The sequence below is a fragment of the Cinclus cinclus genome, chromosome 6, assembly GCF_963662255.1.
Source record: "Cinclus cinclus chromosome 6, bCinCin1.1, whole genome shotgun sequence".
Taxonomy (NCBI): Eukaryota; Metazoa; Chordata; class Aves; order Passeriformes; family Cinclidae; genus Cinclus; species Cinclus cinclus.
In genome coordinates this window covers 25,968,501-25,982,476 of record NC_085051.1, presented here as the reverse complement: position 1 = coordinate 25,982,476, position 13,976 = coordinate 25,968,501, and the positions used below count along the sequence as shown (strand labels likewise).

The window sequence follows — 13,976 nt, the reverse complement described above, 5'->3', positions numbered from 1 at the left end:
GTTGGACTAGATGATCTCAAGAGGTTCCCCCGACTACAGCAGTGCTGTGATTTGGTGAATTAGGATATCACCAGAACACGCAAAAATTTCTAGTCAGTTTCACTGACTCCATCTCTCATTTAAGCCACAAACACAGTGCTAGCACACTTATTGTACCCTTGAAAACATAATCTACAACTGATGTAGAAGTTCTTGTCTTCTACTTCCAGCTTTTATGTCTTAAGAGTATGTCCATGGAATATGACTTGGAGATAGTACCCTTTGTATTCTCTTTTAGCTTGCTGACAGGAGAACAAGCTCAAAGAAGAGCCAAACTCATACTGATTCCTGCATTGCAGCAGACCTCCCCAGCCCTCACCCATGCCCCTATAGGTAATTCTTTTGCTTTCTATCAGTCTCCTTCTGGATACCTCTATTTGAACTTAGATTACAACTGACAGATATGTTTCACCCCAAAGAACCCACATATAAGCAGGTTCATGCTGTAAGCCTGAAATCCTTCCTCACATTTGATTGAGGGACATGATAAGTCATAAATTGCAGGGAATCTACAAGAAAGCTTCTGTCAATTCATTGAAAGCATCATTTGCTCCATTAGGTATTTATTGGATTGAGAATCACACTCAGTTATGCTTATGTTCACCACACCACAGAACACAGTGAAAAGTCCACAAAATGTATTTAAGTCCCAGCTTAGAGCAAGGGGAATGAGAGGAGTTCCATTAAAATGGACCTCATTAAAATTTTATACTGGTCCCCCTCTCTCTTGCGAATTACACTAACAGTGCTGAGTCTATCATTCTCTGGTGTTTAAAGAGCAGTAAACAGGCTTCCTATAGAAGATGATAGTGGAAACACCCTGAACCTTTATGTTAATGCATCAGTTGTGGTTTATTTTAGCTCTGAGAAATGTGGTCAGTGACTCACCCTGCTGGATAAGCAACGAGGCCAGTTCTGGGGTCACAGGCTAATCCTCTGCCTCCCGACACGGTTATGCCCAACACCTTCTCCAAAGTCACCTAGAGTAAACAAGAAAGAAAACAGGAAGTACCATGAAATCTGAGTGTAGTTCAAATAGACCCATAAGATGCTGATGACCTGTTTCACACTGGTTCCCTGGTTCCTAGAAATCTACTGAGAAGCACCATGTACAACAGTAACCTCATTCAACTTTCAATACAGGCTTAGGAAAATACTGCTGAGGTACAGAGATGGAGTTATTGACCCACTTATTACTTTCTCTCTGCCAGAGCATTTCAAACAGAGGATTGCAAGCAGCAGATAGTACTGGTGAAAAGCTGGGATGCACATTCATTGGCCACCAATTCCCATCTTCCCAGTAAGAGGAACATACTCCAGAGCTTGGCTCTTTCCTGAAAATTGTTTCCAGGTTGACCCATTCTCTTTGTTGCCTCCATCCAGTAGTAGGCGGTTCAGCCTGGTCTCAGCCTTGCATTCCTAGGAGCTGAATAGTCAATTTTCCTATGCTGCTTGAGTTGGAAATCACAACTATTGGTCAAGGGCATCCCTTGCCAGGAGTCATGAGACAGAACACCATAAACATACACAAGCCCGCTGCATACCAATGACCCTTGCAAGAGACAGTTATCTAAATGTCCCCACACTCCCCTCAGGCATAGATCCCCACTATTTTTAGGAAAAGTAAAGAAATGCAACTGGGAAGAGCTACTTGGAAGATACAAAGACCTCTATGGTAAGAAGCTGATAAAAGGAAAAAAAAAAAAAAAAAAAAACAAAATGGGAAGGAGTGGTGACAAATGGACATGACACAATGTTTCAGGGAGCACTCCCTGGCAGAAAAAGCAACAGAACTCAGCAGTGGGATTACACTGCACAAAATCTGGTTTGTGGCATGAAAGGACTTAACCTCTGAGCACAAACCAGTTCTCATCCCTGGGGCTATTTTGACTGACAAAAAAAATCATTCTCCTTTCCTTACATTTGCACAGCTTCATTTTATTTATTATATATTTGATGCATACATTCCTCCTCAGCATTGTTGGCTGGGCCAAACTCAAGGATTTTACAGGGTCACAGTCTTCTGTTTTTAATTATCATCATCTAAGTTATATTTAGTTAAAGCCTTAGGGGCATGGACACAGCATAAGAAGTTACTATTGTAATAATTACTACTGACTTTAATAGCTGCCCTGAAGATGAACATCTTGCATTTACATGGATGTGAAGCACAAAAGGCAAGGGTGGGGCAGGTTTCCCACGCTGTCCTGACCACACACCTTACCAGACCTGAGGAGTTTGGCTGCAGGGTGAGACACAAAGACAAACCCAGCTCATGGCTCAGGCTGCTAGGTAAGGGGCCAGAAGTAACCCCACACAGAAAACCACCTTCATTCAGCAGGTAAAGCAAGGGTGAGGTGCCACCACTTAACATGAGCCATCCATGCTTTCAGTGAGTTCAAATTTGGCCTGCCTTCAAACAGTGACATGGAAAGTGGAAGATTTCATATTCCAGTCTCTGGAACAACTTGGTCTTTTTTTCCCCCTTATTAATAATATACCCCAGGTACTTAAGGACACTATGAGAAACAACCAAATTGTCCCCTTCCCTTGCAAATTGAGAATCTCTGAAAAGGTGGCTTTTACAAAACTCTACTGGATTTTTGTTAAGTAACAATATGCAATTAAAAATGCAGTTATGAATCCACCAATAAAGAAACTAACTAGGTTTGTTTCAACTTAATATTGGAACAAAAATGCAGGGGTTGGGGAGAGGAATGGGGAAGGCCAGGAGGATATCTACCCTTCCAGACTTGTTAACAATTCTTCAAAACACATATCTTTTTAAAGCAGCTCAAAAATATACAGAAATAACTTAGTGCTTCTGGTGCTGAGATTCTGGCTAATATCAGCAGCTGCCAAACTAGGAGAGGTTAAAATTCCTACAGAAAAAGCATTACTGACAGCAAAGGAGGAAGTAGAAGAGTCATGTGCCATTCAAGTAGTTCCATCCAGATAAGGCACCAATTACTTGATGCTGTCAGGAAACATCAATTTAGCAATGCTATGATTACACTGCTCAGTGCAGGCTTTAGCTCAGTCTGGCTGTAATTGCCACTATCCTAAAAGGCACTGCTTGACCTTGGCCAAACCATCAGAAAACCATGTTCTACTTTTTATTTTCTGTTTGTCAGCCTGAGAAAACCACACAAAGATCAAATTCAGTAAAAAAACAAACATACAAACAAAAAGCAAACAAACAAAAAAAAAAAAAAAACAACAAACTTTCCCTGGCAACTAGATCAATCTAGCCACACATCCAAAGCCCAATCTGACCCCTCCAAGTCTTTAAGAAGATAAACCAAACAGAAGAATACCTGATTTGTCTTGACACTCTCACCCCATCAATAAGAAAATGTCACCCTTACTCCACCCTCCTCTCTCTCAAGTCAGTGGAGGTCCTCTGCTTCTCTGTCACTTTTTGTGGCAATGCTAGGATGTGAACGTCTGCCTTTCTCCTATGGTCAGCACACAGCTTGACATAAAATAAGTAGCTCAGTCTTTCCATCTTCCCATAATTATTTTAGTGAGTATCTTCTGACCTCCAACAGACTATTTGTTCCTCTAGAAAAAGGCAACTGTCAAGGCCATACCTCTGATATTGACAGAACAAGTGCCACAGAAACAGATACCTGTCTCTAGACTAAAGATTCATTACTAACTTTCTGGAAAAGGTTTCCCCTCTTTTGTTCCCAGTCTTAACTTCAAAAACTAGCTAGTGTAAACAGCTTGAGGGGCAACCCCACAAAGCCTATCCAAAGGCAGCACCTCCACTTAATAATACTCAAGTATTAAAATCAACTTGCATCAAAAAGGAACGCATATAAATTTAACATGTGATCTTATGGAACTTGTGAGCTCCACTTCCACCAACCTGCCCATAATACACCATAGATTTTTCCCCATTACCAGCTTCCAGACTAGGTGGCACAGGGGCAAGAGACAGTCCTTTCATCACAAAACTTGAGAATGAAAAACATTTCAAAGAGAAAAAGCAGTGGGTAACAAGACAATACAAACTGAACTTTTCTCAATTTGCCAGCTAGAACAAATGAATTCTTAATATGGTTAATAAGGGCAAAAGCACATCAACTTGAGCTTCCTAATCTGGAATTAAGATCTGTCAGTAAAGGGTAAATGGGTCGATACAGGTCTGCCATTATCCCACTTCTGGAGTTATCACTTCCTCCTGTGGTAAGGGCAGTCTCCCAGTCCTACACAGCCATAAACACTGCCATTCCTACAAGTAGTACTTCAGCACCTCCCAGTCAGAAATACATTATTTTGCACACCTTCCCAAGTCTGATCTCGGCTAACCACAGGATCTGGAGAGTTCCCCTGCAGATCCAAGACACTGTTCATTACCAATAGCTCCTGTGTTTGCCCAATTTGCATCCTACAGCTGTCAGACATGTCACTGCTTGCTCAGGCCTTCACAGGCAACTAATGGGTCACCTCAACACCCTGATCCAAACCTGGAAACAACTGCAAGATTAAACCTGTCATTTGTACCTAAACTAGAGGCAGGAAAGGGGGCTGACAAGCTGCATTTGTTACTTCATCTTGAGGCTTCTATTAATAGCATTTGGCACTTTCAGTCAAGGCTCTCTGTGCAACTTGCAAGAGTTACTGAATTGATCCATACACAAAACACTTCTGCAGCTCATTTTGCACTGCCACTTTGCTACCTGGAACCACGCCATCTCCATTCCTTTAAGGTCAACTTTTACTCAAATTTCGAGGCTCCATATATACTCTTAAACACCAAAACCTATGCAGCTAACACCTGTCTTGCAAAGTCTGATATTCTACCATTTTACAGGCTTAAATCTAAATTTGGTTACTTGGAACTGCACAAATGTGTGTAAAGAAATTTTTGTGCCTAAGCAGATCCCTTACTCTGTTCCTTCCACATCAAATCCCAACACCATCAGAATTCATCAGAATTCCAACACCATCAGATTCAGCAGAATCCTGAATTGCAGGACTCAAGGTACCAACAGGTATTCACAGCATCTGGGCATATCTGAGAGCAGCCCTTGTTTCCATCAGGCACAGTCCCACACAGCCTTCACATGGGGAAAGCCCATGCCTGGGGGAAGAAGCCATGCCATCTCTACCTTCCTACTGAGGTGCAGATAATCCTTTCAGAAAGACTGATCTAAACAGTCCCAGCCAGCCTCGTTTGGCTTTTCTGAAAACTCGATGCCTGACCAGCTGCGCCCAGGTCTCAGAGTGAGTTTCCTACTTGTGTGAGCTCCTTCTGTTGTTTTGAGAAAGTAACCACAAACAATTGCTTCCATATGCTATAAGGACAACACAGAAATCCTTGAAGGATCAGCACAACTTCACCCCCCTGCAAACACTTTCCTCTTTCCTATCATTTGCATTCCATTGGGATCATCTACACTTGCAAAGCCACACAGAGTACAGGAGACAAACACATGGAGCCAGGACTCTGTTAGAAAGCAGTAGGAAACACACCCAGCACAGCAATAATTTCCACCAGAACAGGGGCCAAAAGTGACAGTCTTGTCACACTGACAGTCCTGCCTGACCTGTCTCAGGCACTCTGCCTACAGCTGCACTGTTTCACTACTGAACCTCTGCTGCTGGGCAGGAGCTCCTGTATCTCTGAAAAGCCTTCCCTGTTTGAACACCAGCAGAATTTTGTGGTCTGCCTTCATCTTAAAAGAAAGAGGGAAAAAGACATTTTCAAGAGAAAACCATCTTTAGGCTTTAGGCACCAGGCATCCCTCAAAGAGTTTTGACTGTAGGTTGAATAATAGCCTGCTGCCACTCACGCCACCACTCTCCCCAGGCCAGCAAAAGACTAAGCAGGAGTTCAGTGGTATTTCAGCTCCTCATCCCCACATTCATATGCTAAAGAAATTAGTTTCCTGACTTGATTATCTCACCTCCTACCTTCTTATACTATCTTCATGCTCTTGTGGGCCCAAAATCTCATCGTTCACTACAAGCACAATTTATTTAAGCATGGAAATAAAAAAAAGCACAGAATTTGAGAGGATCTGTCCTACTCTCCAGCACTCAAAATGACAACCAAGGGGAGAAAACTGATGTTACTGTACAGGGCTGCCCACACACCCCAGTACTTACAGCATTAGGCAAGAGGCTACAGTCTGAGTAAACAATGTCCAGCAAGCAGATACGTCTGTTCACAATATTGGCCACCTTGGATCAGAGACCAATATCTAGCTCTAGTTTTTTTTCATTTGCAGCCAAAAGTAGAGGAGGAAAGTCAGGAAGAAGAGTATAAAGAAATGCATGGATAAAATTTAAGATCAGGGAAAACAAGTTTGATTATTTCTCACCTCCCGTGAGTCTTCCAGTCTCAAAATAGATAGTTTCCATTTTTAACTTATTTCAGTAGAATTCTCTACCACGAGCTTATCCACTCTATCTATAAAAGCTTAGCATTCACCACATCTTTTGGCAAGGAACTCCACCAATCTGGTATGTTGCAAGATGAACCATCTTTCATTATTTGTTTTAAACCTCACTTCTAATAGTGTTATTTGACGTCCCTAAATCTTTGTATGGGAAGCAGCAGTGAACAGTCAGTCCCTATCCACCCTTTAGGTGGTTCATGATTTTGAAAGGAGCTATACTTTCACCCCAAGTCATCTGCGTTCCAAGTACAACAGTCTTCTCAAAGTCACTTTATGGTTCTCCTGAAAGTAATTCCATATCCTTTACCAGTTCTTCCATGAAGCCCCTTTCATGCCCCCTACGTTCTTCCTGAGATGAAGGGGAAACATCCAAGACCATATGCAGTTTTCCAGGCATGTCCATAGCAAGTGTTTAGAGAGCAGGATAGTATAGTCCATTTTGTTTTCTACTTTTTCCCCCATTAATACCTTACTCTCAATCTGTCTTTCTCACTTTTAAGATCATTTACAGAGAGCAACAAAGAGGTCACCCTGCTCAACAAAGTCACAGATAAGAACTGCTGCTGCTTTGCAGTTGGAAACTTACCCCTCTTTCTGTCCTGTCTGCTCCCCTACGGAATGGGAAAACCTATTCTTGAATTAATAGTTTGATTTCAACGTGCCCCTTTCTTTCCATGCCTAGTGAGCATTTATGATCAAGAGCATCCTCAGAGAGTTCTTGCAGCACAACTATTCCAATCCACTCCAGAATGGCTACTTCAGTAAATGTCCACAAGCAGACAAATTCAATTTTAATAGCCTTCCCACGGGCCTTTGTGTAACACAGCTAACATTCGAATCCATTTAATTAAGCAGCAGCATCGAGTCAGCATGACAAGACAGCATCCATCACAGTTCATCTACCATCCACTGCACAATGTGCCTGCCCTCATCCCTCTCTCCTGCTTCAAAGTAGGCATATTAATAATGCATGTGCAAAAAGGCACGTGCTTTGCAAAAAAAAGCAAAGGATGCAGAAATCCCTGATACACAGAGCCCATGGGGGGTACTCTGAAAAGCCTTCCCTAGCACATCAAGTAATCAGTTGTAACTAAGTTACAATCTTGCAAGGGGAAATGGCTACGTAATCATCCCTTCTTTAGCCTTAACAAAAAAAAGACCAAAAAAAAAAAAAAAAAAACCAAACCAAAACAAAAAATCACAACAACCTTTACTGGTGGACTCGAGACCCCAACACTTTTGCTCTTAGGTCCAATAAATACACTGACACAGGGACCCCCAACATCAGGCCTGAGTTTCAGAACAGCACCATGGTTTGCACGTCCCTCTACACTCTGCTCCCAGAGTTTTCAGCACCTCTGCATGTACTCCAACATGTTTTCCACACTGCAACACAGCAAAGTGATCTCAATGCACTGTGCTATCGAATACGTGAAAATGCTGAAAATGTAGCTGTACACTGTCAGCGTCAGCATTTAAGAAATAGCTGTCTATCTTACATAAGTGAAATTTGACACAGAGCGCCAAATCTCACAGCTGGCCCTGTTTGTACATCTCTGCTGCCTCTGAGCCCCACCACAAAAAAGCACGTCCAGCCTCCAGGGAGCAGTGCACACGTTGTAGGCACTAATCCATCGTCTGAACACACTGTCTGATGTCCTGTTACTGCTGCAGAAAAACAAAGGCTTGAAGTTTTACATTTAGTTCTGCTGAGCTTTGTTTGGCACATAAAACGCAGAGCACTAATTACAGTATACTGTTCTACTTAAGGGGCTGTCAGCATTTCCACTGCAAAGCCTTCATTTCAGGGCTTTATAACACAGCTGTGAAATATTCATTTTGCACTTCATCTTAACATGCAAAGGTCTGGCTTTGGACCAGGCTCCCCTGTCTGATTTTTTTTTTTTTGGGGGAGGGGGGAGGGGGGCACAGAGGGGGAAGGCAGGACTTCAGGTTTTTATTGTAGGTCTGGCAGGGGAAGGGCTGAAGATGGGAGGATGGAATTAACTGCAGGAGGTGTTTGACTTACAAAAGAACAGGAACAATAAAACCACTCAGCTCCATAGTTGTTTTCTGCCCCCTCACCTACCCAATAGTTCCCCTGCTTTTGTATATGCACACAGAATATGGACTTTCAAATTTCTTTTACAAATACATATTTTATATGTTTTTAAAGAGGTTTTTATATCCTCTCCCTCTTCTCCAGCCAATCTCTCTTCCCTCCCCAACCACTGCTAGGAAAGAGTAATGTCTTGACAAGCCTGGAGACAGAAAACACTCCACCTGCAAAAGGCAACAGTAGCAAGCCAAGCTTCAACACAGGACCCATTCAGGTCTCCATTTCCCTTCACTGTAAGCCTCCTAAGCCTTGCCCACAGCTACCATTGTACACTCATATTAACTGCCCAGTTGACCCTCCAGGAACTACTGCAAGACTATGAAATTGGTCTCATGCAATCCACTACACAAATATGTTCTGACATTTAAGGTGTTTCCAGCCAATGCCCACTTTAAAGCAGTATTCATGGGGAAAAGAGCTATGAGGAAGCCCTTACAATTAACCAATTAAAATAAAGAGAAAAAAAAGGGCAAAACAAAACAGAAGAACACCTGACCAGAATATCATAGTATGACACATACAGTTGCCAACTCTATGCAATTTGTTCAAGATAACCACTTCAAGAACATCAGGGAACAATCTCCCACAACATAAGTTATGAATGGCACTCCTTGGCACAAGAGTGGCAAGAGCAGAAACTGACTTACTGAAAGGTTTTGAATGACTGACCTAGGGGAAGCATTACATTACATTTGTAAACCTGCATAAAAGCAGAAATGGGATGGTGGTATTCCAATGGAAGTGCTGATCCTCAGCTCTAATGGCTCTGCCAGGTGTGTTACACAGGGTTTGCAACAGGGGCATGCACACATTTATTAAAAATAATCCAGACAGTTGGAAAAACAGAACAAATCAGGGATGAAAGTGGGAGAAACAGAACACAAGCAACTCAGGGTCCCCCCAGGCTGTCCTTCCACAGTGTGCATGCATTTGTCCATCTCTGCACAGCAGCTCTCTTGCCTGCTCTCCCCTCCTGGCCTCCCCACCGTGCTGGCCACTCTCAGTCCAATTCCAGCTGTCAGAACTGCATTCCTGACCCCAGCCCCAGCTGTCACAGGCTACGTGCTGAATCTGCACTCTGCCTTCTTCTTCATGCACCTGAAGAAAGGCAGTCTTGGGCAGGCCATAAATACCATTGCACTGCCCTGGGGAGTGGGTGGGAGGCTATTAAAAGCACCTCTATCAGCAACCATAGTGAGGGAACTTAGAACTGGCAGCAGAACACACCTGCAAGTGTTCCTGCAGTCTGCAAACAGGACACATAGAGGGTTAATTCCCTACCAGCTTCTACAGCACAACCTAGCTATCATTCAATAACCTTCTGTTTCTTCATTTAATACCAGCCTGGATCACCAGTCTTCTCTTCCCCACTCCCACACTAAGTTCAATTTTTTGCTGAATACTGCAGGGATGAGGAGATGTACATGTAACCTTATCAAGTCTGGCTAAAGGCATGAAGAGCAGCAGTTTCTCCTCCTACCATTCAGTCATCATTCTCACCATAAAAGCAACATCAACTCAGACTGTCATGAGATTTCACAAAACTTTTGGAAAATCTGAGCTTCAGAGATAAAAATCACGGTGGGGGAAAAAAGAGTGTGTAAATTGCTCACCATTGTCAGTGTTGTCATGATGTTATTTTGACTTTGATGGGGGAAATTCTTTTTTGTTGATGTAAGCAAAGTTTGTGAAGACTGTGTGATGAATGCATGAAATGAATGCAAAAAGAAAATGTGACATCAAACAGGTTACAGGTATTCCTGTACACAAAGAGTCAATCCTGATTTGTTCCAGACTAAGCATCTGCACATGGAGTCAATTGGACCAGCTTCACAGGCAGTTAAGCTCCATGGAACACAACAGAGACACCTCTGTGTGGGCAGGCTTCAAAGAAACCCTTCCTTGAGCTCTTGGGACCTGGAATTCTGCAGGATCACTCCTTCACAAGAGCCAGATTTTTCCACTTTGCAAGTGTGCATTACTTTTTCATAAGGAAAGAGAGCAGACAAGATACCAGATTTTACACAGGGTATGCTTTTGCCCTCCCACACAGGCAATTTGTCCAGTGTTTTTTTTCTTTGTAGAAGAAGACGAAACCACCTTCCCCTGCATCAAGAACCACCTATACAAGTTTTAGGATATGTGAACTTGCAACACTCCCCTAATCTATCCCAACCGTGGGGATCAGAGGAAGCAACTTCTGACTTCCTGGCAGTCTTACATATTGGACTCCCCCAAATCCATGCACAGAGGCCTGAATATAGGCAAAGAAAGTGCTTCAGTGAGAAGAAATAGAAAAAAAAAAAAAAAAAAAAAAAAAAAAAAAAAAAAGAAAGGAAGAAAAAAAAAAAGCTAATATAACTCCCTTGGGCAGAGTTGCAGTTATTCATATAAGGATTTGAAATCAAGCAGGAACAAACGGTTCTCTCAGTGTAAGGGTCACTGTTCATCATCATTAATCATCACTTCCCAGATAGGAAAGGCTCCTTCCCCTCTGTCTTGCCCAGGCTTTAGCACTCACAAGAAGCAAGAGACAAGAAAAAGGAAAAGAGCCAAACAGGAATGTGGGCATAGGCTTGCAAGGCTTCTCCCTCTGTGGCTTGGCTGAAGTCCCTCCTCTTGGTCCCAGCCCTGAGCTGAGCCTGCTCCTAAATGCAAACAGGCAATGGTTAAAAGTCCACGGCTTCTCAGAATACACTCCAAGGAAACTGTGGCAGCACCACATAATTCTTGACTCTGAAGCAGTCAAACACAGACCATAACACAGCACTTCTAACACTGATACCGTCATGGCAAGGAGCTCCCTCCTAAATCACCTCCTGCTGAACTCTATAAACAACGCATACATTCAAACTAAACTTGGACACAGGGAAGACAGACTGAAAGAGAGGGAACAGAAAGCCTTCCTCACAGTCAACACTGCTGAGGGGAACCACAGAAGGAAAGCCACATCTCAGCACTTCAAGAAAAGCATCATGTTACAATCTCCTTCCCCCTTAATTTCTTCTCCGGAGCTTATTTTTGGTATAAATGGATCTGTGAACTGTTTGACAAGGCTTGGAGGGGAACTTAGTGGTTCATCTTGAGTCCAAGAGTAGAAACACACAGAGCTATGCAGGATGAAGAAAAGCCTTTTGATCTGCCTGCCTGAAGCAACACACAATTCATTTGTGATTTCTTTATTCACCCATGACCCCATGCCAAATCAATTAATTTTATCCTTCACCAGTGATTTACACAGCCATTCTGCCCTAAAGTCTTCGACTGTCAGATCTCATCCCTACCTACCCACCTCACATTGTCATGAAGGCAACTACGCCTTCTAGAGAAGGGCACAACTGTAGGAAGTCTTGAAGAGACTGTAAGTAGTGTCTTAAAGAGACTCTCTCTATGTAAAAGCCCCACTTTTCATGCCCAGATTCCTTACACAGAGCAGGTATTTGTCCCTGCCATAGGAGGTCCAAGAGCTCACCTCTCCCGTCACCTGAAGGATCTTGACTGTAACACCTCAATGGCTCTAGGACAAGACACCTTGTCCTCCCATGTATGCATGTCCCTAAGATTTCAGTGATGTTAGGGAGAAAGCATATACTCGCATGCTCAGGAATGAGAAAACGGTTTTGTTGTAAGATGATTTAAATTATGTTAAAAAATTACATATCAGCAATTTAAAAAATGCCAAGATGGGAATAAATACAACAGGAAGGACGGAGTAAGTGCAAAGCAGTTATCACATAGACAACATCCCTATGGAAGAGGCAAGAGGTAAAGAGATTAGTGTTCCATCTCTCCATAAACATTGTCTGAACTATTTATTATTTGTTTCACAGTACTTGCAAGAAGTCCCAACAAACACAAAGCCCTGCTGTACTTACAGCAGGCAGCAACATGCACCCACACGGCTGGCAATCTACAACCAAGGGTAAGAGGATTAGGTGTCAATACCACACAAACACTGAGGTTACATGCCTTGAACATGCAAAAAATCAGCAACAGAACTGGGAATAAACTTACTCATTCCTAAAATTCAGCAGCTATCTACTGTATAGACCATGCTGCACCACTGCTGTACCTCACTTCTACTTGAGGCCAAAGACAGTATTTCTAAAGAATGCTTAAAAATTAATCAAAAGAAAGCATGAGAGATTCCTTTACTTTGCCCAAGCCAACCAGTATATACAGAAGGAGACATTCAAGTTTCCTGCCCACCCCCTTCCAACACTCACTGCCTAACTCTAGGCAATCTGTACCTGCACTTTTTCCTGTCCTCCACCCCAAAGAATAAGCCTCTTGCAGAATAAATTTTATCAGCATCTTGCCCTTCATGCATCCTGGAATTAAGAAGCTCTTCACATCTGTCCCTCAACATGCATACTGAGCACCCAAGAGATTTGTCCTGTCAGCCAGAAAGAAGACCACATCCCCCAGGGAATGATACATACCAACATGGGCCGAAGATTGAGAAAGCAAACTGGAGAATAGCACAAACACTGATTTCCATCATCTCAACAGCCCTGCTGCCACTTCCCCTTCTGTTCCAGTACAGGGGAAAGCCCTTCACCTGCAACAGTGTCCCCATCACTGCCCCTGCTGCTCAGCCACCGGCACAGAGAGCTCCAGCAAACCCACACATGTTCACCCGAGTACACACCACTGAGCCATCTTTCTGCTGCAAAGATGCTAAATGGTACTCCACGAGAAGCAATCATCATCCAACAGTTGCAGCAGATGCAGAATTCAGTTCAGTCTTTCCCAAATAACTCAAATTTCTTACAAGTTTTATGACCTACACCCAGCACCCCAAGGCCCTGAATACTCTTCCTGTAAGTCAGCAGCAAGAAACACCATCGATCCTTTCACTTCTGTGAGCACACACACACACATAGAGGAAACCACCACCAGAAAATAAACCACAGAGACACAAAAGGTTATAAAGGCAACTACAAAGCAATCCTAAACAAACTCATCAAGTCACTTATTCAACTTGCTTTCATTCTTCACTTACTCTGCCCTTAAATCACTTTCTCCTGTGATTTTTCCCAAGCACCTTTTCAGTTTATTTTTCTGAAGGAAACAAAGTCAGTAAACAAGGTGTACAGTAGTTCAACATAAAATGACATATTTGAGTAGCTGTTAAAGTGATTTAACAGGGTAAAAAAAAAAAAAAAAAAAAAAGAGTAGGCTGCCATCTTAAAGTCGCTTAAAAGTCCCTTAAAGTCCCTTAAAACCCTAAAAGGGGGAGTAGCTCTGGAAAAGAAGTCTCATCTAGCTTGCATTTAGGTTCAGGAGCATGGGTAACTGGTAGAATCACCAAATGTGAGAACTGAGGAAGTAAAAGCCTACTCAGAGGAAACAATTTTTATTCACAGACTTTAAAAACCCTTGGTTTTGTTACCATGTGGTTT

The 13,976-nt window shown here is 42.7% G+C and overlaps 1 protein-coding gene across 1 annotated transcript in view; it reads right to left on the bottom strand.

Moving 5' to 3' along the window:
- Positions 1-13,976, bottom strand: part of MAPKBP1 (mitogen-activated protein kinase binding protein 1) — a 93,091-nt gene that overhangs the window by 64,268 nt on the left and 14,847 nt on the right. The window contains exon 2 of the mRNA XM_062494275.1: positions 928-1,019. Within this exon, the coding sequence (XP_062350259.1) occupies positions 928-1,019 (92 nt within the window). The remainder of the gene's footprint in view (positions 1-927; positions 1,020-13,976) is intronic.